We start from the raw sequence: 25,922 nt of genomic DNA on the forward strand, positions 1-25,922 counted from the left end.
AAGAAGAACTACAATCCTGCAGCCTGTGGAACAAAAACCACATTCACAGAAAGACAGACAAGATGAAAAGGCAGAGGGCTATGTACCAGATGAAGGAACAAGGTACAACACCAGAAAAACAACTAAATGAAGTGGAGATAGGCAACTTTCCAGAAAAAGAATAAAGAATAATGATAGTGAAGATGATCCAGGACCTCAGAAAAAGAATGGAGGCAAAGATCAAGAAGATGCAAGAAATCTTTAACAAAGACCTAGAAGAACTAAAGAACAAACAAACAGAGATGAACAATACAATAACTGAAATGAAAAATACACTAGAAGGAATCAACGCAGAATAACTGAGGCAGAAGAATGGATAAGTGACCTGGAAGACAGAATGGTGGAATTCACTGCTGCAGAACAGAATAAAGAAAAAAGAATGAAAAGAAATAAAGACAGCCTAAGAGACCTCTGGGGCAACATTAAACACACTAATGTTCGCACAACAGGGGTCCCAGAAGGAGAAGAGAGAGAGAAAGGACCCAAGAAAATATTTGAAGAGATTATAGTCAAAAACTTCCCTAACATGGGAAAGGAAATAGCCACCCTAGTCCAGGAAGCACAGAGAGTCCCATACAGGATAAACCCAAGGAGAAACATGCCAAGACACATAGTAATCAAACTGCCAAAAATTAAAGACAAAGAAAAATTATTGAAAGCAGCAAGGGAAAAATGACAAATAACATACAAGGGAACTCCCATAAGGTTACCAGCTGATTTCTCAGCAGAAACTCTGCAACCCAGAAGGAAGTGGCATGACATATTTAAAGTGATGAAAGGGAAGAACCTACAACCAAGATTACTCTACCCAGCAACGATCTCGTTCAGACACGATGGAGAAGCAAAAGCTAAGAGAATTCAGCACCACCAAACCAGCTCTACAACAAATGCTACAGGAACTTCTCTACGTGGGAAACACAAGAGAAAAAAAGGACCTACAAAAACAAACCCAAAACAATTAAGAAAATGGTCACAGGAACATACATATCAATAATTACCTTAAACGTGAATGAATTAAATGCTCCAACCAAAAGACACAGGCTTGCTGAATGGATACAAAAACAAGACCCATATATATGCTGTCTACAAGAAACCCACTTCAGATCGAGGGACACATACAGACTGAAAGTAAGAGGATGGAAAAAGATATTCCATGCAAATGGAAATCAAAAGAAAGCTGGAGTAGTAATACTCATATCAGATAAAATAGACTTTTAATGTTACAAGAGACAAGGAAGGACACTACATAATGATCAAGGGATCAATCCAAGACGAAGATATAACAATTATAAACATATATGCACCCAACATGGCAGCACCTCAATACATAAGGCAACTGCGAACAGGTATAAAAGAGGAAATCGACAGTAACGCAATAAAAGTGGAGGATTTTAACACCTCACTTACACCAATGGACAGATCATCCAAACAGAAAATTACTAAGGAAACACAAGCTTTAAATGACACAATAGACCAGACAGATTAATTGATATTTTTAGGACATTCCATGCAAAAACAGAAGATTACACTTTCTTCTCAAGTGTGCATGGAACATTCTTCAGTATAGATCACATCTTGGGTCACAAATCAAGCTCAGTAAATTTAAGAAAACTGAAATCATATCAAGCATCTTTTCTGACCACAATGCTATGAGATTAGAAATCAATTACAGGGAAAAAAATGTAAAAAACACAAACACACAGAGGCTAGACAGTACTTTACTAAATAACCAAGAGATCACTGAACAAATCAAAGAGGAAATCAAATAATACCTAGAGACAAATGACAATGAAAACACGATGATCCAAAACCTATGTGGTGCAACAAAAGCAGTTCTAAGAGGAAAGTTTATGGCAATACAAGCCTACCTCAAGAAACAAGAAAAATCTCAAACAATCTAACCTTACACCTAAAGGAACTAGAGAAAGAAGAACAAACAAAACCCAAAGGTAGTAGAAGGAAAGAAATCATAAAGATCAGAGAGGAAATAAATGAAATAGAAACAAAGAAAACAATAGCAAAGACCAATAAAACTAAAAGCTGGTTCTTTGAGAAGATAATCAAAATCGATAAACCATTAGCCAGACTCATCAAGAAAAAGAGGGAGAGAACTCAAATCAATAAAATTAGAAATGAAAAAGAAGTTACAACAGACACAGCAAAAATACAAAGCATTCTAAGAGACTACTACAAGAAAGTCTATGCCAATAAAATGGACAACCTGGAAGAAATGGACCAATTCTTAGAAAGGTAGAACGTTCCAAGACTGGACCAGGAATAGAAAATATGAACAGACTAATCACGATTAATGAAATTGAAACTGTGATTAAATATCTTCCAACAAACAAAAGTCCAGGACCAGATGGCTTCACAGGTGAATTCTATGAAACATTTAGAGAAGAACTAACACCAATCCTTCTCAAACTCTTCCAAAAAATTGCAGAGGAAGAACACTCCCAAACTCATTCTATAGGCCACCATCACCCTGATACCAAAACCAGACAAAGATACAACAAAAAAAGAAAATTACAGACCAATATCACTGATGAATATACATGCAAAAATCCTTAACAAAATAGTAGCAAACAGAATCCAACAACCCATTAAAAGGATCATTGGGCTTCCCTGGTGGCGCAGTGGTTGAGAGTCTGCCTGCCGATGCAGGGGACATGGGTTCGTGCCCCAGTCCGGGAAGATCCCACATGCCGGGGAGCGGCTGGGCCCGTGAGCCATGGCTGCTGAGCCTGCGCATCCAGAGCCTGTGCTCCGCAATGGGAGAGGCCACAACAGTGAGAGGCCCGCGTACCGAAAAAAAAAAAAAAAGGATCATCCACCATGATCAAGTGGGATTTATCCCAGGGATACAAGGATTCTTCAGTATATGCAAATTAATCAATGTGATACACCATATTAACAAATTGAAGAATAAAAACCATATGATCATCTCAATCGATGCAGAAAAAGCTTTTGACAAAATTCAACACCCATATATGATAAAAACTCTCCAGAAAGTGGGCATAGAGGGAACCTACCTCAACATAATAAAGGCCATATACGACAAACCCACAGCAAACAGCATTCTCAATGGTGAAAAACTGAAAGCATTTCCTCTAAGATCAGGAACGAGACAAGGATGTCCACTCTCGCCACTATTATTCAACATAGTTTTGGAAGTCCTAGCCATGGCAATCAGAGAATAAAAAGAAATAAAAGGAATACAAATGGAAAAGAAGAAGTAAAACTGTCACTGTTTGCAGATGACACGATACTATACATAGAGAATCCTAAAGATGCCACCAGAAAACTTACTAGAACTAATCAATGAATTTGGTAAGGTTGCAGGCTACAAAATTAATGCACAGAAATCTCTTTCATTCCTATACACTAATGATGAAAAACCTGAAAGAGAAATTAAGGAAACACGCCCATTTACCACTGCAACAAAAAGAATAAAATACCTAGGAATAAACCTACCTAAGGAGACAAAAGACATGTATGCAGAAAACTATAAGACACTGTTGAAAGAAGTTAAAGATGATTCAACAGATGGAGAGATATACCATGTTCTTGGATTGGAAGAATCAATATTGTGAAAATGACTATATTACCCAAAGCAATCTACAGATTCAATGCAATCCCTATCAAATTACCAATGGCAATTTTTACAGAACTAGAACAAAAAATCTTAAAATTTGTATGGAGACACAAAAGACCCCAAATAGCCAAAGCAGTCTTGAGGAAAAAAAATGGAGCTGGAGGAATCAGACTCCCTGACTTCAGACTATACTACAAAGCTCCAGTAATCAAGACACTATGGTACTGGCACAAAAACAGAAATATAGATCAAAGGAACAGGATAGAAAGCCCAGAGATAAACCCACGCACCTATGGTCAACTAATCTATGACAAAGGAGGCAAGGATATACAATGGAGAAAAGACAGTCTCTTCAATAAGTGGTGCTGGGAAAATTGGACAGGTACACATAAAAGAATAAAATTAGAACAATCCCTAACACCATACACAAAAATAAACTCAAAATGGATTAGAGACCTAAATGTAAGACCGGACACTATAAAACTCTGAGAGGAAAACATAGGAGGAACACTCTTTGACATAAATCACAGCAAGATCATTTTTGATCCATCTCCTAGAGTAATGGAAATAAAAACAAAAATAAACAAATGGGACCTAATGAAACTTCAAAGCTTTTGCAAAGCAAAGGAAACTACAAACAAGATGAAAAGACAACTCTCAGAATGGGAGAAAATATCTGCAAGTGAATTGACTGACAAAGGATTAATCTCCAAAATATATAAACAGCTCATGCAGCTCAATATCAAAAAAACAAACCATCCAATCAAAAAAATGGGCAGAAGACCTAAATAGACGTTTCCCCAAAAAAGACATACAGGTGGCCAAAAGCACATGAAAAGCTGCTCAACATCACTAGTTATTAGAGAAATGCAAATCAAAACTACAATGAGGTATCAGCTCACACCAGTTAGAGTGGGCATCATCAGAAAATCTACGAACAAAAAATGCTGGAGAGGGTGTGGAGAAAAGGGAACCCTCTTGCACTGTTGATGGGAATGTAAATTGATACAGCCACTACGGAGAACAGTATGGAGGTTCCTTAAAAAACTAAAAACAGAATTACCATATGAGCCAACAATCCCACTAATGGGCATATACCCAGAGAAAACCATAATTCAAAAAGACACATGCACCCCAATGTTCACTGCAGCACTATTTACAACAGCCAGGTTATGGAAGCAACCTAAATGCCTATCGACAGACGAATGGATAAAGGAGGTGTGGTACATATATATAATGGAATATTACTCAGCCATAAAAAGGAACAAAATTGGGTGATTTGTAGAGACGTGGATGAATCTAGAGACTGTCATACAGAGTGAAGTAAGTCAGAAAGAGAAAAACAAATATCGTATATTAACGCATATATGTGGAACCTAGAAAAATGGTACAGATGAATTGGTTTGCAGGGCAGAAATTGAGACACAGATGTAGAAAACAAATATATGGACACCAAGGTGGGGAAAGTGGCAGGGGGTGGTGGTGGTTTGATGAATTGGGAGATTGGGATCGACATGTATACTCTAATATGCATAAAATGGATAACTAATAAGAACCTGCTGTATAAAAAGATAAATAAAATAAAAATTAAAAATAAATAAATAAAGAACCCTAAGAGGCCTGATTATCAGCTAATCACATCTTACAGAAAATTTGTGGTTTTTTAAAAATTAGCTTATTTATTTATTTATTTTTGGCTGCATTGGGTCTTCGTTGCTGCACGCAGGCTTTCTCTAGTTGCAGTGAGTGGGGGCTACTCCTCATTGCGGTGCGCGGGCTCCTCATTGTGGTGGCTTCTCTCTGTTGCGGAGCACGGGCTCTAGGCGCACAGGCTTCAGTAGTTGTGGCTCACGGGCTCTAGAGCACAGGCTCTGTAGCTGTGGCGCATGGGCTTAGTTGTTCCGTGGCATGTGGGATCTTCCCAGACTAGGGCTCGAACCCGTGTCCCCTGCGTTGGCAAGCAGATTCTTAACCACTGCGCCACCAGGGAAGTCCCAAAATTTGTGTTTTTTTAAAGTGCAGATATTGAACTAGATACAGACCTTAACAGGGAGAAAGTTCAACAAGAGGATATAAGATGCCTAGATGGATTACTTTGAGAGGAAAAGAAAAATGCTTAAAAGGGAGGTGAAAAGCGACTGAAGACCAGCTTTGTTTTGCCAAGGACTAAGCGTAGTATAAGACATCATCACCAACACCCAAGAAAGGAAAAACAAAACAAAACAAAACCCTTGTCTAGATGGCTTCCCATAACTTTCTCTTGACTCTTCCTCTATAGCCCCATTCTAAAACCAAGCAGACTTTAACCAACTCAGTAATTCTACTAAGTAACTTATATTTTTTAATTATCAAAAAAATTATTAATTCTATATTTAGGGGCTTTTTGCTGTAATGTTTGAAAAAACAATATTAGGAGCTGTCACCCAGAATGAACTCAGAGACTTTTTGAGCTACCATTTGAGAAATGACCCCTGGTAAAATTCAAATACATTCAACGTGATTTTTCTTTAAAAAACCTTACTTTTAAAACTTTATAAATTCATCTAAAATACTATATTAAGATGTATTATTAAAATTTAACAGATACAAGTCTATTTAAAAAGCTTTCTGAAGAATTATTTAGGGATTGTAAAGTGAATTATTACAATGATCAAATATCTCTTACGTAGGTAGAAAAATAGGAGAGAAGCTGTCTTAAGTCACTTCAAGACAGCAACCAAAACGGAGGAAAAAAAGCCTTCAAAAAGAGTGGAAAAAAGCTTTCTTAAAACAACAACGAAAGCTTCATATCACTTTAAGTTTTATTTTTGTTTCTGATAGATCAGTGAAGTCTTACGTTAATAGAATGAAATACTACCGAACAGTGATAACTACACATAATTCTGTTTTCTATTTAATTTTCACAAAACTTTTTCTTTTAAAAAAAAAATAGAAGAGAGAAGTTTCTTCTGAAACTGTTGATTTAACTTCAAAGTCTTTTAAAAAACCTCAATCCTCCCAGAATGGAAAGTGTTCACCTGTGACCTTCTACCTGGATTTCTTCACTGAATCTACTGAAAGTACAGCGTGAGGATCAAATAGAAACTGGAGTCCCTACTCTTCTCATCACTTGATAAGAGAAGAAACAAAAGTGGCTTTTAGCTCTAATTCACCCAGAAAACAATTCTTTGTATACCTTTGTTACAGGAAACTCCAGGAGACAAATGGTCCTTGTACTTCTCTGTGCTAGGTAGAAACTACATACATTTTGTCAATCTTATTTTCAGATAAAAATGAACAGCCTCTGACCAAGCAAAACAAAAACTGGAGAAGCAAAGAATAAAGCAAGGCTCAATTTCTAAAAGTTTCCTTAACCTAAGAAAACTACTTAATACCAGCAAGATTCCCTGGAAAATTGCCACTGCCAGATTCAGCTTCCCAAGTGCAATAATAGGAAAATCTTGACATGAAAGCTGATGGGTATAAAGGCCTTGTGGATCATTCTTCAACAGAGCGAAACAGTCCTCATATTAACTCAGACTCAATGATCACAACTTGTATTCATAGAAAGCCTTATTTTTCCACAAAATGTTTGCATATATATTATCTCAAGCTGACTGTTAATACCTGAAGAGCTTAGAAACAGCTTCCATGAATTCTAAGTTATCCAATGAACCCTTTAAGGACTCAGAGTAAATTTCCATCTGGGCATGGCATGTGATTTCTTTGGCTTCTTTTTCAAGTCTCTTCCTTCTATGTACTTTGTAATCCATCCTTTGAACTACTTGATATAACAACTTACAGTTTAGTATACCTTAGTTCAAAAGCCATTTATTTGTCCTAGACCCTGGGTTACAAAGATGTACATATACAGAGAGTTCCATTGCTTATGGAATTATGGACTAGTTTTAATAATATGATCACTATTAAGACAGTTGCAGAAAATGTTATAGCAGTGTAGAAGATGGGTACTTGATCTAACTTGGGGCTTCAGGAAGTTGTCTGAACTAAGTCTTTAAAAATCTCTTAATAAGTTTTAAAAATTGTGTTTATTTCTTTTTTTCCCCTGATTACTAAAATAATACATTTCCATTATAGAAAATTTGAAAAACACAGCCGACAATCACAGTCCATCTTTAAAACTGTCAGTCAGGAATAAGCACTTTACATTATTGTCTTTTTCTTTGGGACTATGTGAGTTTATGTGTATATATTTTTCACAGCATTTAGAAAACACTGTACACATATAAACATATATACAATGTTTCCTGAATGCTGTGAAAAATACATACTTTATTCAATCACTGTTACAATCTTACATTTGTCCACATCAGTTTTCAAAGGAAAAGCTCCAAAAACATGATTAAAAGCAGCATAACTTACATCCTATTAATATACTGTAATTTATAACATTCCCCTATTATAATAGCATTAGGTTTTATTTTTCTCATTAATTGATACTGTAAATAATCCTGCTTGAACAGCCTTAAATCTGTTTCTTATCCAGATTTGCTTGCTCTCCACACCCACCTATAGTGTGTACTTGTGGGAGCCTCACCTCCCAGGACACAATTTACCTCTATCACTCCTAGTGCTTCCTGCACCACTCTTTTTTTGGGGGGTGGGGTTGGGGGAGGTTGTAATTTCCTAATGGATGTATGAGAAAAGGTAGTGCCAGCAAGTATGCCAATTGCCTCAAAAAACAACTAGCTTCTGAGCAGCCAAAGTCTGTACCCAGGCATATGAGAGGGCAGGTGCTCTCAAATGGAAAGGGTGACTCTACTTCATAAGACTGAGCGTGGGATGCCTCCAACTGCTCTTCTATCTCTCCTCTCCTCAGACCGTGGCGCTAGGTTAGCTGTCAGTCAGCTTGAACAGCTGAGGGGTTCCATCTTTGTTTTCATAGGAATTTTTAGGAAATGGCTAGAAGTTATTATACAGTTATACTTTATTGCTATTTTTAACTAACATTCCAAGTAAGCCTTGGAAGATGCATAGCAGTTAGCCAGGTAAAGATGGGTGAGAAAGGGCTTCCTGAGAATCTTAACAGCATGAGCAAGGAACCCAAGGAGTAGAAATGCAGGCGACTGCAGGCAGTTCTCTAATGTATAAACTTAGAGGAGGGAGGTGCAAGACACAAGGCTTGAGGTAGGAAGGGTAGTCAGGTCACAGGTACTACAAGCCCTGCAAAGGACCTTGGACCCTAAGGCAAGGTGAATCAAGGTCTGCACTCAGATGAATAACTTTGGTATGACCAGAGGCAAGAGGAAGGACCAACTGTAAGGCTAAAGGAATTGCTGAGAAGAGAGATGATGAGAGCTGAACTCAGGCTATGAGAATACTGAAAAGGAAAAATCAGCTGGACCACAAGGCAGATTTAGTTATGAGCACTCTTCGCTGGCTTCACGTTTCCCATCTCCAGCCTCAGTGTGCTACCAGAGCACATGTCGCCTTAACCCTCAGATCAGGGCTACATAAGTCTCGATAGAGAAGGAAGCACACGTGTCCTAAGGGTTTCACAATTATTTCCGCTGGTGACGAGGGTGGTCACAACTCTGATGGCTGGTAGGTTCCAAACAGCACAGAAAGTACAACTACATATCAGTATCAGTGCCAGACAACAGAAAAAACACTTCTGTTTCTTTTGCAAAGAAGAAAAGAGTGAAGGAGCAGCTTCAAAGCAGGCGGCTGTGAAGTGTTCCCTCACCGCTGCTGTGCATTGCTTCAGTCTTAAAGAGATCATGTGGGTATAGCTGCACATATAAAAATGGTTTCATTAAAAGCCTGCAGTCATTCATTTTGCTTATTAAAGCCACTCCACAATGATACTCACAATAGAAATCTCAGCGGTCCCTAGCAATGACACATTGCTAAATACAATTAATTCCACTTCCCGAGGAATCTATAGGTATGCGCTTGAGGTATTGTGTTAATTGCCGCTGCTTCATACCATGGCTTCAATTAGGAATCAAAATGGGAGCGAAGCAAACATGGATCCCATTAAGTTCCAGAAGACTTAAAACTGAAGTTTCCCCCCACCCACCCACCATCCTCTTACAATAATTGTAAAGGCAGGGGACTCCATCTGGGGAACTATAGTGACATCCAGTGGCTGTGAAGTAAAACACACCAGTTACAAAACGGGTTGTTACATCATTAGAGAAGGGGAAATATTTGGTGATATACTGGTATTTTAAATCCAATGTCTATAAAGCTGTATGTAGTACTAGAAACTCATAATAACACGACCCAAAATCAGGCAAATCAGCAATTTGTAACAAAATCAGGATATTTAGCTGCCTTCCATGATTTACTCTACCTATGAAAATTCTTGGTAGCATATATTAAGAACTATGGACAGAGTATATGAAATATTGATATCATATTCAAAGCTCCAAATGTCATATTACCATTCACAATGTATATAAATTCAACAACAGCCCATTTCCAAAGTGATCCTCTTCTCAGCCAAGATAAATAGCTGGCTCTGCTATAAAGTGGACCAGGCTGGCTCAGTTTGATTCCAATAATTTCAGTACTACCTAGGTTTGTCTGAAAATGTTCTTGAGGTTTCAGAATTTAAATTTGTATTTATAGCACGCGTGAGAGATGCAGACGGAAAGTGAGAGAGACAAACCAACCACAGAATCCCAAAAACACTGGCCTGACCTAATGAAGTGAGGAAATAACAAACTTTCTTCCACAGAAAATGCATACACTTGAGAATCTGACAGGTACCTAGATTTGTGCAAGGCTGACTCTGGGCCAGGTACTTTTTATCACCGATTCTTTGTATTCTTATGTGTAAAATGGAGATGAAATAAATGTACATTGCGGGGTTGCTATGAGGCTAAATATTGAGAGTGTCTATCAAGATGAATGTGAAACCTCTAAGTAGGGGCCCTGCACACATAAGATGCATGTTAATAGTAGCTATCATACATATGTGTTCATATTAAAAATACCAATAAAATTGGAGGGTTTTTTGCCACACAAAGTGTCATTCTGAAAACAGACTTTGAATTCCATAACCATATTTTGAATGTCATGTGCTCCCCCTTCTGACTTTAGTAATTTGTGGTGTGTTTTAATGGATCACACACAACAGTAGCACATCTATTAACCACATAACATGTCTCTGAAACTTTCCTAAGCTTATCTGGGATATTAAAGTGAACTAGAGGCAGAAAACTCCCCACTCTCATCTATCTCCTAAGTCACAATATTCTTGCCTACAAGGCTTCAGGATCTCACAAACACTAAGCCTTGTACATGTGCAGACCATGACATGAAGATGGTACAATGTGGCATGCGCGACTGGCAGAAATGAGAGATGGGCAAGGATCAAGCGCGGAAGCCACAGATAATTTGATGTAAAAGCAAAAGGAAGTTGCTTAGCCTCCAAATGGTCAAAACTTGCATTCGGGTCTTCTTAGTAGTAGACTTTAAAGCTAAGTCAGACCATACTGCTCTCTGACGAAGAGACCTACAGTTACTTTTTCCCTCACTCAGTGTAAAAGTCCAGTCCCCTCCATGGCCTGGGAGACCCTGCATGAGCTGGCTCTGCGGTAGCTCTGTGCAGTCCCTTTCCATTACTTTCCACCTTACTGACTCCCTAAGTCCTGTTTCCTGAACACAAGCACATTGCCATGTCCAGGCCTTCCCGCTTGCTGTTCCCTCCTTCTAGAACAATCTTCTATTTAAGTACAAGACTTGCCCTGTCTGCTTCAGACCTCTACTCAAACATCACACTGTCAGGGACACCTTCCCTGATCTACTTAAAGTGCATCTCCCAACCAGCCCCGGACTCCCTATCCCTTTCCGGGCCTTCCTTTTCTCCCCAGTGCTAATCACCACCTAAAAGATTGCACATTTTAGTCATGTATCTCTTGTCTTTCTCTTCCCACTAGAATGCAAACTCATGAGGGCATTGCTTTTTGTCTATTGTGTTCATACTGTACCCCCGGGATCCACACACAAAACAGGCTTGGTGCAAAATAGTCAACAGATATTTGTTAAACTATTGGAGGAAAGCAACAGGGAAAGGCAGGGGGAGTTAGTTCCTAGCTTTTGTGGAATCTGTAAGGTGGAAAGGAAAAAAAAAAAAAAAACTAAAAATAATCAGTATTTTTTAAAGATGCACACATACATAAAAGAAGGTAATCTACACAAGTGAACTCATAGGCTAGAGATTATGTTAAAATAGAGAAACTAAAGAAAGTTATCTCAGCATTGTGAAATAATGGATAGTATTGTTTAATTCCTGACATCTTTATTTCTGTTATTTACAGTGAGCTGAATTATTTTTGTATTAAAAATATTCTTTTAAAATAATAGACCACCTCTTCACTTTTAGAATTCTATTCATTGAAAACTCATCATTTTAATCAAAGAGAGGTCAAGAATGTCTCCTGAACAACATGCAGAGCTCACTAGCTGGTCACCAAAGTTTTGGAAATGATTTGTCCTTTGGTTCTTTACGTCATCACCACTAAAAGAAGATTTGCAGTTGAATATGTCAGTGCTTCATTCTATTGACAAAGGGCATCGGCAGCTGCACAGCATATTTAAGGGGCAGAAACACCCCACTCTAGTTCTTTTAGTTCATTTTAATATGCAAAAAGCAAAGATGTTCCTGAATACTACTCTTAGGTTGAATAGCTCCTACAAGAGTATTTATAAGCTACACACACACAAATAAAATTCAGAGACACACTGGTTTTACATTTGATGCTGAGGAAGACCACAGCATCTTAAGAGTTGTTATTCTCTTGTTATATTGTTAAAGAAGTAGAAGAAAGAAAAGGAATAAAAACTGTTTCTCAAGAGTTTAGTTGGATATTCATTAACTCTTATCATCTAACATCTCAGTGTATCCTTACAGAAATAAAGCAGCAGATTTTTTTTAAAAAGGAATGGAAGGTGGCAAATCTAATATACATTAGTATTTGGGTAGCATTAGTGTCTGCAATTTTTCTACTGTATAAAGTTTTTATCTGAGTAAAAACAAAGAGAAAAAAATGAACACAAAAAAAGCTCTGGAACTAAATTTCTTTCTCATAAGCTTTGGTCTAATGCATGGTTAATGAAGCCATGAGACAATATTCTCACATCTTTGATTTTATTTCAGCAATTTCCAGAAAATACAGTAATGGAGAAATATATTTCTATTCAATGCCTAAAAGTTTAAATTTAGCATGTAGCTCAAATTAATTCTCAACGTCCCATTTTAAGCTTCTACATTAAAAGACTTGCACAAATCTTTTTATTCCTCACATGACTTGCCGCGGTCTCTTGTGAAAACTGCTTCTTGATTTATAAAGTAGATTTTATTACTGAACTTCAAGCTCTTTGTTAGGGATAAATTGTAGTGACTATAACTGCAAGAGATGTTTAATGACTTTTAAACTCTCTCTAAAAGAAAAATTTAAGAGTATAGAATACTGTAATTATATATTATACTAATTGAGAGCTATATTTCTAGAAGCATAAGCAAACAAAATAGTTTGGAATTACGGCAGGTATCTGATGAGAGTTAACACCATATTTCTGAGAGCAATGATCATGAATAGAAGTTAAATTAGTCACAAATGGCAATGAAGAAAATATATGTTGAACTTTCTCTGCCCTACGAGGGTGAGACAGCAAGTCACACAGACCAGTATAGCATACCTTCAGAATTCAAGTTTTCTTGGAAGGTACATGCTCAGCTGTGGAGATCAGCTGACATGTTGTAGCTCATCAACTATCAAACAGGGGGTGGGAGGGTGGGTTGAGGTTCAGAATCCCTGTGGAGACTGTCGAACTATCCAAACTTCTTTTCCACAGGCTTCCCTCTGTCCTCTTCCTCAGGTCCTGACATATCCTTGGACAGCAGTCTTCAAATTGGAAGTACTATAGACACTTCCTGAATGGTTCAGGGAATGCAAGGGACTTTAAATGAACCATTTTCCAGAATCTTTTAAAAACGGATCCTCCTAAGAACATACCTTTTCTGCCAACATCATCTTTATTGCATTTCATAAGACAAAGGCAAACTTCTCAACCGAACTGAACCTTACTTTGGTACGCTGCTCTGAGGTGTAAACCCTCTATGTATCAAACGAAGGAAAATTTTTATATATTGGTAGCTAGCTATGCAAGAAAGTGAATGACTCTCATGCCTAGGTATAAAATTCTCAATTCTTTAAACAAATTGAAGGGACAAATTGTCCTGTCATTGACAACTTATTTAAAATAATTTTGAATAAGTTGTTTATTACTAAAAGTTGTTTGACTTACAATGCAAAGGAGATGATGGTAGGCTAAATAATAGCCCCCTAAAGATATCTACATCTTAATCCCTGAAACCTGTGACTGTTACCTTACATGGTAAAAAAATAAAAACAAAACAAAACTTTGCAGGTGTCATTGATTTAGGGATCTTGAAATGAAGTGATTATCCTGGATTATTCTGGATAAAGCCTAAATGCTACTATCTTCTAAGAGAGAGGTAGAGGGAGACTGCACACAGACAGAAGAGAACACAGTGTGACCATGGAGGTAGAGATTAGAGTGATGCAGCCATAGCCAAGGCATGCCAGCAGCCACAAGAAGCTAGAAGAGGCAGGAAATAGATTCTCTCCTTGAACCTGCAGAGGAAGCTCATCCCTGAAGATACCTTGATTTTAATCCATTGATACTGATTTCAGACTTCTGGCCTCCAGAAATGTAACGGAATAAACTTTGGTTGTTTTAAGCCACTGAGATTATGCTAATTTGTTACAGCAGCCAAGGGAAACTAATACAAAATTCAAAGAATCAAATGGCACTGCCATAACAAACTCCTTCCTTTCTCATCTACCTATTATGGGGACATGTTTTTTAACAGCAGTATTTGTAAAAATAAGAAAGGGGAGACAAAATTGTCGCCAAATTCTGTCCCACACTAGCAGAAGAATGAAAATTCTTTATAACTTATTAAAAGATATGAGGGGAAAAGCCTCTACAGTTCACAATACAGAGAGATATTTCCAACTGCAAATAAATACGATTATTTTTTATGTTTATGACTTTAAAATGTGAAGGATTACTCATTCTTCAAGAAAAATTTAGGGTGTACAGTCCCATAAAGAGAACTACCACTGTGGATATTTCCCATGTGTGCACTACAATCAATTCAAAAAGTAGTCCAGGACTTCCCTGGTGGCGCAGTGGTTGAGAATCTGCCTGCCAATGCAGGGGACACGGGTTCGAGCCCTGGTCCGGGAAGATCCCACATGCCGCAGAGTGGCTAGGCCCATGAGCTACAACTACTGAGCCTGCACGCCTGGAGCCTGTGCTCTGCAACAAGAGACGCCGCGACAGTGAGAGGCCCGTGCACCACGATGAAGAGTGGCCCCTGCTTGCCACAACTAGAGAAAGCCCTCGCACAGAAACGAAGACCCAACACAGCCAAATATAAATAAATAAATAAATTTATTTTTTTAAAAAAGTAGTCCAAATAACAGCATATTTTACTGACCTCTCACAAAATGTTAATTGTGCTACTAAAGGTTATTATGAGATGTATCTTCCCATCAGTTTAGACTCTATGGTTTAGCTCCCAAATTTCCACACATCATTATTTAAACCATGAAGGGTGGTAAATTTTTAATATTTCTATTCTTATTTCCATTTTGTGCTACTTTATTTTTCTCTCAACTACCAACCCAAAAATAAAAAACAAAGAAAAGGACTATTCATAATTGTCCTCTATTTTTCTACAAGTGAAGAAAACCTTTGCCATATGATCAAACTATAAGGGACAGAAAAGCAATGATATGACTATGATTTTGTATCCTTACCTAGACCTATGTGAGGCAGGTGCTCAAAAAGGGTCCAGCTGTGGTCATCAATGTAATGATTCTTCAGGATCAACAGCTGGCAAACATCTCGGGCAGTTATGTCACTGGGTACCTCTAAAGCCCTGCTGGTTTCATCTTCACTGTATACTTTAATTACCTGTGTAGGTAGAAATTAAAAAATGAGCTAAAATAGTCTATTAAAAATATAATTCTAGTAAGTCATCAAACTTAGTTGAGCTAATTACAAATTCCTTATACAGTTTGTTTTACATCTAATTTTCTTATACATGGAGTAAATGTTGCTCATCCAAGACTTGTTTATAATATGTGTCAAAGTCACTCTATCTGACAACTTCCAAACTCTTCTTTTCAGTGTCTAAACTGGAGGCCATGCAATGACCATTCAATGTCATTTCCCACCACTCTGATCTACTAAAAAGCTACATATCTCTTATCAATATTTTAAATTTTCCACTCCATATTTAAATCTTTAAACAATCCAAGTAACATGGGTGATTTATTCCCAGATATACATGTTGTAACAGCAGTAAATAGAATATAAAGATTTCTCTATTTCAGGTTATAGAAATTTTGGCAAAGACTGGCTAGATGTTCACCAAATCCTTTTTCTTTTCTCCCTTGCAATTAGTTGTGTCCATGGGATTGAGTTTTAGTCAATGAGATGTAAGCACATGCAGTGTTGCACCTCCAGACCTAATCCATAAAAATTTCCCATATGCTGTCATCCATTCTCTTACGCCAGCCTCTCACTGAATGGAAATGATGACAAAGACCTAAAGAGGAGAGCAGAGCCATGGGACAGGAGGCTTTGTCTCTGAATGACCACATGGAAGGTGCCCAACTAGGAATGCCCACATGTAACTTTGACATGAGCAAGAAATAAACTTTTAGTCTGTTAACTCACTGTGATTCTTTATCTATTACAGCAGCTAATGTCACCCCAAATCATACAGAAGTAGAGAGTTACATATACAACACTCCCCTCAACATTTACCAAGTTATGCTATGTGCTAGAATTTCCACTACTAACTGTGATATGTCATATATAAATTAAATTAATTATAATAAGTTAAATACCTATGAAAATAGTATAGTAAGATCAACACACACAGAAGTAGGAAATTGTAAGAAAATTCAATATAAGAAATACACCTTATAAAAATATAGACATTTAAACATTTTCAGTAATTCAAACAAATGAAAATTAAAATGATGTGTCAATTCTCTATCGATTATTTTTCTAATTATGTGTAATGACAGTGGAATGAAATAGTTGCTCTCTTACAATGACAGGAGTGATATAAATTGGTAAAACTATTTTGTACACCTGTTGGAAAGTATTTATCGAAAGCATTAAAAGGTCCATTCCTGGGCTTCCCTGGTGGCGCAGTGGTTGAGAGTCCACCTGCCGATACAGGGGACTTGGGTTCGTGCCCTGGTCCGGGAAGATCCCACATGCCGCGGAGCGGCTGGGCCCGTGAGCCATGGCCGCTGAGCCTGCGCATCCGGAGCCTGTGCTCTGCGGTGGGAGAGGCCACAACGGTGAGAGGCCCGCGTACCGAAAAAAAAAAAAAAAAAAGGTCCATTCCTTTGACTCAGTAATTTCCCTTAGGCAAACCATCTCAATAAATCTGTCATAAATGTGGAAAACAGCTTTAGGCATAGACTTATCCAGCAAAGCATTATGTATAATTCTATCAACCTAAATATACAACAACAAAAGAATGGTAAACTATAGTACTTTCACAAAATGGAATATTATAAGGTACTTAAAAATGTTATTCAAGGAAATAATATAAGAACTTTTAAAAAAATTCCTAAGTAAAATGAGATCACGACACCAAAGTATAAGTTACGCAGGAGAGTGCAGGCTTATTTGTTGGACTGGCAACCAGGCACCTATCCCTCTTCTAAGAGCATTCTGATTGTCTTTTAGAGACCCACTCCCTCCCTCACCATTAGTCTTTGTGATTCTGGCAGCTCTACTTTCAGCTCAGTGATGGTATAGTGGAGCTGCTGGAACTGGCTTGCAAGAGGTGATTGTTAAACATTCAGGAACTCTGCTAGCCAGGCATCTTGATATCAGCCATGGTGGGAGTATACCAAAGAAACTGGCAAATGCTACAAATAAGGCCTTTTTAAGAAAATGTTATTTTTATAGCCAGCTTACCAGTACATGACTGCCTCAGCTTCACATAGTTGTTATCCAGATTGATCAATCAACACCCAGAATCCCTCTGGCAACAGTGACTACTTCAGAGATGGGCACATGACCTAATCAGAGTCAGTCAGGGCCAATCTAGACATCCGTTCACATAACCATAAAGTGAGCCCTCTTTTCCACTGGGCAGGTGTAGGGTGAAGCTGCTACTGTTCATGAAGAGAAAGACTGTGGGAAAATGGGGCCCACATGGAGTAAACCATGCCAAGAGATGAAAAGGGTCCTGAGAATATCACTGGGCCCCTGGACCAGGGAATACTTGAATTGTGTTTTTTAATCATATGTGTGCCATGAAGCTGTAAGTTTCTAGTGGTAATATCCCCCTACTTATATCTCTTGTTCTAGCCAAAGACCTTCTCCAACTCTTTCTCCATACTGCTAGGGGAATAAACTTTCTAATAGCCAGTCACATCAGGTCATTCTTCTAAAATTCTTCAATGGCTCCTTGTTGTCCTAACTCAAGCAGCTCATTGTGTTTATTAAGACCCCATGCAAAGCATACATCCTTTGCTAAGTGTTTTAGTATAACGCTGTCATTGGGCTTCCCTGGCAGCACAGTGGTTAAGAACCCGCCCGCCAATGCAGGGCACACGGGTTCAAGCCCTAGTCTGGGAAGATGCCACATGCCGCAGAGCAACTAAGCCTGTGCGCCGCAACTACAGAGCCTGTGCTCTAGAGCCCGTGAGCCACAACTACTGAGCCCGCGTGCCGCAACTACTGAAGCCCGCGTGCCTAGAGCCCCTGCTCTGCAACAAGAGAAGCCGCCGCAATGAGAAGCCCGCGCACCGCAACGAAGAGTAGCCCCCACTCGCCTCAACTAAAGAAAGCCCGCTCGCAGCAACGAAGACCCAATGCAGCCAAAAATAAATAAATAAAAATAAAATTCCCTTTAAAAAAAAAATCATATATATATATAAGGCTGTCATAGAGTTGGCTGTTGCCCTCAAGAGAGCTAAAGCATAGTGGGGAAAGCAGTATTAAAAACAATAGTCATGGGCTTCCCTTGTGGCGCAGTGGTTGAAAGTCCGCCTGCCGATGCAGGGGACGCGGGTTCGTGCCCCAGTCCGGGAAGATCCCACATGCCGCGGAGCGGCTAGGCCTGTGAGCCATGGCCGCTGAGCCTGCGCGTCCAGAGCCTGTGCTCCACAACGGGAGAGGCCGCAACAGTGAGAGGCCCGCGTACCGCAAAAACAAAAACAAACAAACAAAAAAAATAGTCACAAAGTAGGACATAAAAATTCAGTATGTTACTAAATCCTATAATGGAGGTATCTCTTTCAGGAGATACCTGAAAGATATGCATGAAAAAGTGATATTCAGGCCAAGACCTGAAGAAGGAGTGGGCAGTAGCTAGGCAAAGAGAGGGTAAGATCATTTCAAGCTAAGGGAACCGAAGCCATGCAAAGTCCGTGGGGCAAGAAGAAACTTGGCAGATTCTAAGGATTAAGAGGAGTCAGGGGGCTTCCCTGGTGGCGCACTGGTTGAGAGTCCGCCTGCCGACGCAGGGGACACGGGTTCGTACCCCGTTCCGGGAGGACTCCCACGTGCCACGGAGCAGCTGGGCCCGTGAGCCATGGCCGCTGAGCATGCGCGTCCGGAGCCTGTGCTCCGCTACGGGAGAGGCCACAGCAGTGAGAGGCCCGCGTACCGCAAACAAAACAAAAAAAAACAAAACAAAAAAAGGCGTCAGGAACGGCAAGTGCAGCAAGCAGGGAGCATGGCCCTGAGGGAGATGAGGCGGTAAGCATGACCGTAGTAACAGGGATGCAAGATCCTCAGCTCAGAATTGACTTAAGAATCATTGAGCTTATAGGTGGTAAACTTGTGGATATGGATATATCTGACAAGGGAGAAAAGGACGAAGCATGAGAAAAAAAAGAATCTAGGGCTGAACCCTGAGAAATTGCAATATTTAATGGTGAGTTAGAGGCAAGAAAGTCTGAAAGATAAAGAGAGATAGAGAACCAGGGAAGTGGGACCCCATGGAATAAAGTCCAAACTCTTCAGCACGCACACAGCATGCACACTCCCCAGCAAATCAGCCTATGGAACAGGTCACTCTGACCTTAGCCAAATATGATAAACATTTGCAACCTCTTCTTTCTATTTGCTCATGAGGTATCCTCTACCTGAAATCTTTGCCCCAGCCACCAACAATATGCTTTATTTGGCAAATTCCTACTTATCATTTGGCCCCAGTTCCCACAGCACTTCCTCCAGAAAGTCTCCCCTGACTGCCCATAGCTTTATAATGTGCCCCTCTTAGAGCTCTTGCTTTGTAATTTTCTACTTGAATATCTTTCTCCTCAACTGCACTAGTAAGCTCCTTTAAGGAAAATCTATATTTATTCACCATTTGGCATTATATCCCAGGGACCTAGCCCAAGCCAATGTATGGCTTAATAAAGATCTTTGGAACAAATGAACTTTGTACCCCTGCAAAGCCTACCAAAATGTTTTGCACATAACAGGTACTCAGTACGTATTTGTAAATTTTAATTTAAAAAATCTTTTCTGTCACGAAGTATATGATTGACTAAATTTTAATCCTCAGGAAATTAAAATTCTTCTCAAAGAGCAACAGATATACAATTTTTCTTATAAATAATCCTAGGTAAGAACTGGCTTAATATTGCCATTAGCAGGCAGTTCTGAGTTTTGAAGTCATTGAGGCAGCTGTGAAGTCATATGAAAAAGGCTATGAAAATACACTGCCAAAATCAGGTGCAAGTGTCTGAGCTCTCACTTCAATTCCTTCATTTTTCGGTTAACACATGTGGTTCATGAAGATCCCAAGATCTCTTTGGAATCTCAGTGTTTCCCATGATTGCATCTGGGTAGGCTATTGTTTTTAAGTTTGTGCCTTCAGACAAATCTCAGTGCCAGACAATTGCTGAGATGCTAAGAAATGCCGTCCACCATGCTGCTGTGGTTAACACTGACTGGGTCAAACACTGGTGGGTGCTCTTGCCAAAAGCAACATGAAGACAACCAGTCCTGAATGGAAAAGAGGATCCGACCCTGGGGCTGCTCCTTCATGTGGAGCAATGATGAGCTGCCATTTCAGTGCCCTCGGAGGCCACTGCTCATTCCACGCCAGGAAACAGGGGGTTGGGAATGACCTGGTGGCCACGAGACAGGTTCCTGAGACTTCCCGACTACCCCATGCTTTCTTACAATAAACGCCCATCACCTGGGGTAACAGAAGCATGCCTCTTATTTTTCATGCTCTAGTTTTTATATCAGAGGAATTAACAAATGAAAATCTGGAGACATTCTGAAGTCTAAGCCAAATTCAAGAAGAGGGCAAGAATAGAGTAAGAGGTAAAGTTGGGGAAAATGAAAAAGATACCTAACCAATTAGAAATGCCATTAATCTCTTCAGTTGATTTTGCTGCAAATTGGAAAGAAATAAGTTGCCAAGAACTGAGACATATAAATTTAGAAGGACGAGGCTAACTTAAATTTCTGGAATAAGTGCGTGTACTCATTTTTTAAATTAATAACACCTGTTAGGAAAAAACAATACTTTTGTTTGAGCTCCATTTCAAACTCTTCTTCTTAAAAAAATAATCCCATTTAATGCTGACAGTTGTCCAAAATACACATTCATCTATGAACGATAAAAATTTATTTTGGTTGATCTTCCACAGCAGTAAGTCCCTGTCATCTCTCAGATTTATTCAGTACTTATGAAAAATTCCTTACACTACTGATGGGGAGCCTTTGTTAAAAAAACTCATTTTTATTCCTATTTATTTCTCCTTGAAATATATGGAAAAGGGAAAGATAATCTAAGCCTTAACTCTCTAGTAGAGTTGAATATGCCAAAAATATTAGTATACTAAACCTTCCTGTTTAAGAAAAAAAGTCAAGTCATAAGTAAAGATATTGATATAAGACTAGTACGGATTAAAACTAAGGTACAAACTTCTTTTTTTCTTTTTTTTTTTTTTGCGGTACGCAGGCCTCTCACTGTTGTGGCCTCTCCCGTTGCGGAGCACAGGCTCTGGACGCGCAGGCTCAGAGGCCATGGCTCACGGGCCCAGCCGCTCTGCGGCATGTGGGATCTTCCCAGACCGGGGCACGAACCCATGTCCCCTGCATTGGCAGGCGGACTCTCAACCACTGTGCCACCAGGGAAGCCCAGGTACAAACTTTTGTGATCATGTAAAAACCAAATGGCAGGGCTGCTCTTAAGAATCATTAGAGTAAAATAGTGGTATCCTGTTTCCTCTACATACTGAAAGGTAAAAAGACATCTGAAGGTCATATAGTCATGCTATTTAATAAAGGGATATTATACATTCCCAGTTCAGTGGCCCAAATCCCCACCTTGCTATATAAAGTAAAAAATAGGGTAAGAAGAATTCATAACAATTGATCCACGAGATCATCTGCAATTGTATGCCAGCAGGAAGAAATCCTGCCTGGACCCTAAAGAAGAACAGGAACTTTCTTTGTCTCATCAATGAGCAGACACACTTGATTAGCAAGAAAAAACATGCATTGATAAGATCTGTCTATAACATCCCACCAGCAGGAACAGAGAGAGCTCCCAAGGACAGCCAACAGTGTACACACAGGCTGTGTTGAGGAAGCCCTCAGTGTCACTGTAATCCTGACAATCAGAGCAACCTTGGCCTTTACAGTGGTTTACAGCTTCAAAAACTGTGCCGGGAGCATATGGCATCTAGCAATGAAAATGTAATATAAAGACACAGTAGCCCCTGCAGAGAATATGCTGGAATGTGGGTGGAGCAGATCTCTGTTTTGGCTGACATCCTTATCAAGGCAGTTTATATACTTTATACCTCAAGTCCCCTAGGCTGCCCTCCATGAAAAGTAAGTGGAGGCAAGAGATTAAAAAATTAACATAACTCATTTTGAAAGCAGTAGACACAACAATGTTGAAACACACAGAGCAAGAAATGGTTAACTTTTCAGAAAAGAAGTTTGAGGCCCCTAAAGCCAAGGGACTAAAAGAGATGAACTATTTAAAATATAAGACAAAGGCCATTTCTGAAAACACAGAGCCTGAATTTGAAAATCAATTCAATATGTATTGCTTTCTCCCCAAAGCACACATAGTATTCATCTGCTATAATCCCCGGAAATTCTGATTCTCAGAACAGATTATGTGGAAAGCTTCAGGAAAGCACTGGGCAGAGGCTAAGCGGTCAGCCTTTCTCCTCCTTCCTGCAGACCCAAGAAAGTGATGGAATGGGAGGCCTCATTCCTTTCCAAACTGGATTCATCCTAGAATATGTGTAAAAAAACTCAGGGTTCTCATCTGGTCATTTGGCAATGCCACAGAGCAGAAAGGGGCATTGGACCCATTGGTAAGTAACTAGCTACTTAATCGCTTATCCTTTGTTTCTTCAGAGAAGAAAGGAGGCAAAATGGGATAATTATTCAGCACGTAAAAAACGAGCACAGATTAAACATAACTATATGAGCAAGAATCCACAGGATGAAATGAGAGACTTTTTTTTAGAAAAAGAAGAAAGAAAGAGCAAAAGGGAAGGAAAAAGACGGTTGGGCATGGTTATCTTGGGTGTCAAAGTTTCTATTTGGGGAGAATTTAAATTTGATCTTTAGATTAACTACATTTAAATACCACATTTAATATTTAATTAAATATTAATTAATATTTAATTAAAAATTATTTAAATACCAAGATCTTACCACAATGAAAAGTATACAACTTTTCAACAGAAAAATAAATGCATTTATTATATCTATTAATTATATATATTGTTTATATATAATTAATAGAAAATAAGAAACAAGGCCCATAGAAATTTGATTTCAACTAGGTCCCAAAGTAAAGCTTATTTCTCCCACTCTTTAAAATTTTATCATCCAAGTACAGTAAGATTATAAAGCTATCTTTTAATGTTTCAGATTTTTTTCTCCATTATTTTTAACAGATAGGCAATGTACCTAAATCAGTGAAATATTTTTATATAGAGGTCAGAGCAGCCCTGGATTTTTATGTTCTTCTAAATGAGGAATGTAGTGTCCTAAGATAAGAGGAGACAGTCTTAGATGTTTTGAATTAAGCAACTCAATATGTTCCCCTGAAGGGAAACGGCAAATAATATATTCATTATTATTTATTCGAAACCTTTAACAAAATGTTATATTTAAAAACAAAGACTGTTCCCAAAGATCCCAACAGCTCAAGAAAAGCTGTTGCTTCCATATTGCTATCCTTCATTATTTTGCTAGCTGTCAAATATTTATTAAGAGCAAAACAGCACATAGTTTAGAGAAATCAGGTCATAGGGAATCAAATTACCTCCACTGAAAGAGATATTCAACTACATATTTGAGCATGAGTAGTGCATGTTCATTAGCTCAAAATAGATATTGTCACCAATATCAGAATTACAGGAATTGATTGACATAAACAGGTCCATTTCATATCCATGTGGCCCCTTTCAACTTTATTCCCTATAATCCTTTCCTTATTCTCTAACTCTGACCATATTATTTTCTCAGTTTCTTGAAATAGCTATGCTCCTTCCTGACACAGGGCCTTTGCACCTACTACTGCTGCCTAGAATACTGTCCACCCACCTCCTATTTCTTATCCTTCAGATAAACCATTCATTCTGTGGGGAAGTTTTCAATGCTACTCCCAGTTTAGGTCCAGGCCCTTTGTTTCACGTATGCCTATGTGCAACTACATAATTATTATCCATAAGCTTCTACTACTCAGCATGCTACCAGGAATAATGTCAATATGTGCTTCCCATTGTGTCCCCAGCAGTCAGCATGGGGCCTGGCACAGTGTAAATATCCCTTTAGGGACAACTGACACCGTCATGAATGGCCTTATAGGAGACAATATTAGGGATTCCAAAACAGTGGCTTGGAAACCTCACAGAGTTTAAAAACCTCTAGGGAAGAAAGGACACACATGGGACCAAAAAGAAAACATAGGCAAGTTTTCAAGAAATCTGCGGACTGAACAAAGGTAGATAAGGTGACTTCTCTGGCCTATTTTAAGTCTGGAACTCTGAGAATTAAAAAAAAAAAAAAAAAGAACATCTGTGTGGAACAAGTATCATGAGCAAAGACACCAAGGACTGAAGAGGCTAAAACTACACATGGAACAGCACACAGACCACTGTCCTGAGATCAGAGGGACCGAGTTATGAGGAAGAGGCGAGGAAGCACAGGTGCACAGGTGCTGGAAGGTCTGTGGAAGAAGTGTCTTTGCCCAGCACTGCTAGACACTGGTTTCTATCGGTGCAAACAAGCAAGGAGGCCACCTCAAGAGGGGATCCTTTTTAAGATACACAAATGATAAAGTACCTTTTTTCAATGGTTGGAAATAAAGAATTCAATTTTAAAAAGACAGTTTTACCAGAATAAGATTATAAAGTGGTAAGAAAATAATGACAAGTAACTACATGGTGAGCTAATCATTTAGGAACAAATTCGGCTCTAAGTAATAGAAAAATCTACCCAACAATGGCTTATTAATCAAATTAAAGGTTTGGTTATTTTTTTTCTCACATTTGAAACCAGAGAAGGATAGCTCAGGGTCTGGTGAGGCAGTTCCATCAAATGACCACGGATCCAGGCTCTTTCCACAATCCTCAAGGTCACAAGATGAATCATCCCCACACCACCTCTGTAAAAACTCTGGACTTGTACACATTTGTAGGTCATTACATTTCAGCAGTAACATTAGAGGGCATGCGGGGATAAAGAGATTAACTAATTCAGAGTTAAAGGACCTGTGTGGCTGGGGATCCATACAGATCTTCTGCAAGTTCTGTATGAATTCAAAATGCAAAGATGAAGCTTTATGCTGTATGAATTCACTTCCCATCCAGCATCAGGCCCACGAGGCCCAGTGTGGCCTTGCTACTGGAAATGCCCCAAACCTGGCACGGCAGGGGATTTAGCGCTGTCCCACCTGACTGTCTAGATCATTGACACTGCCAAATCATGCCACGTCTAGGCTTCCAACCAAGAGAAGAAAGCCGGTCTGCAGGCAAAGGGGGGCCCAGAAAGTCTCCTTGAAGCCCCTGTGCTCTACTCTGTTCTTGACCCTCTCTGCTCTCTGTCTCAGGCCAAGAGCCAGGCAGCCTGCGCCTTCCTTGGGCTTTCTTTCTCCCTAGAGGATAGCAAGAAAGACCCTAACTCGAGCGGGTGTTCAATTTTATAAAGCAAGAAATCAGAAGCCCTTTCAGTGTGCTCTTACATGGTAAAAAAAAAAAAA

At 39.1% G+C, this 25,922-nt stretch overlaps 1 protein-coding gene across 2 annotated transcripts in view; it reads right to left on the minus strand.

Moving 5' to 3' along the window:
• Nucleotides 1-25,922, minus strand: part of GRB14 (growth factor receptor bound protein 14) — a 127,005-nt gene that overhangs the window by 35,202 nt on the left and 65,881 nt on the right. For both annotated transcript variants that reach the window (XM_065880241.1, XM_065880243.1), the window contains one exon: nucleotides 15,439-15,595. In XM_065880241.1, coding sequence (XP_065736313.1) covers nucleotides 15,439-15,595 — 157 coding nt within the window. The remainder of the gene's footprint in view (nucleotides 1-15,438; nucleotides 15,596-25,922) is intronic.

This window comes from Phocoena phocoena, chromosome 7 (genome assembly GCF_963924675.1).
Source record: "Phocoena phocoena chromosome 7, mPhoPho1.1, whole genome shotgun sequence".
Classification (NCBI taxonomy): domain Eukaryota; kingdom Metazoa; phylum Chordata; class Mammalia; order Artiodactyla; family Phocoenidae; genus Phocoena; species Phocoena phocoena.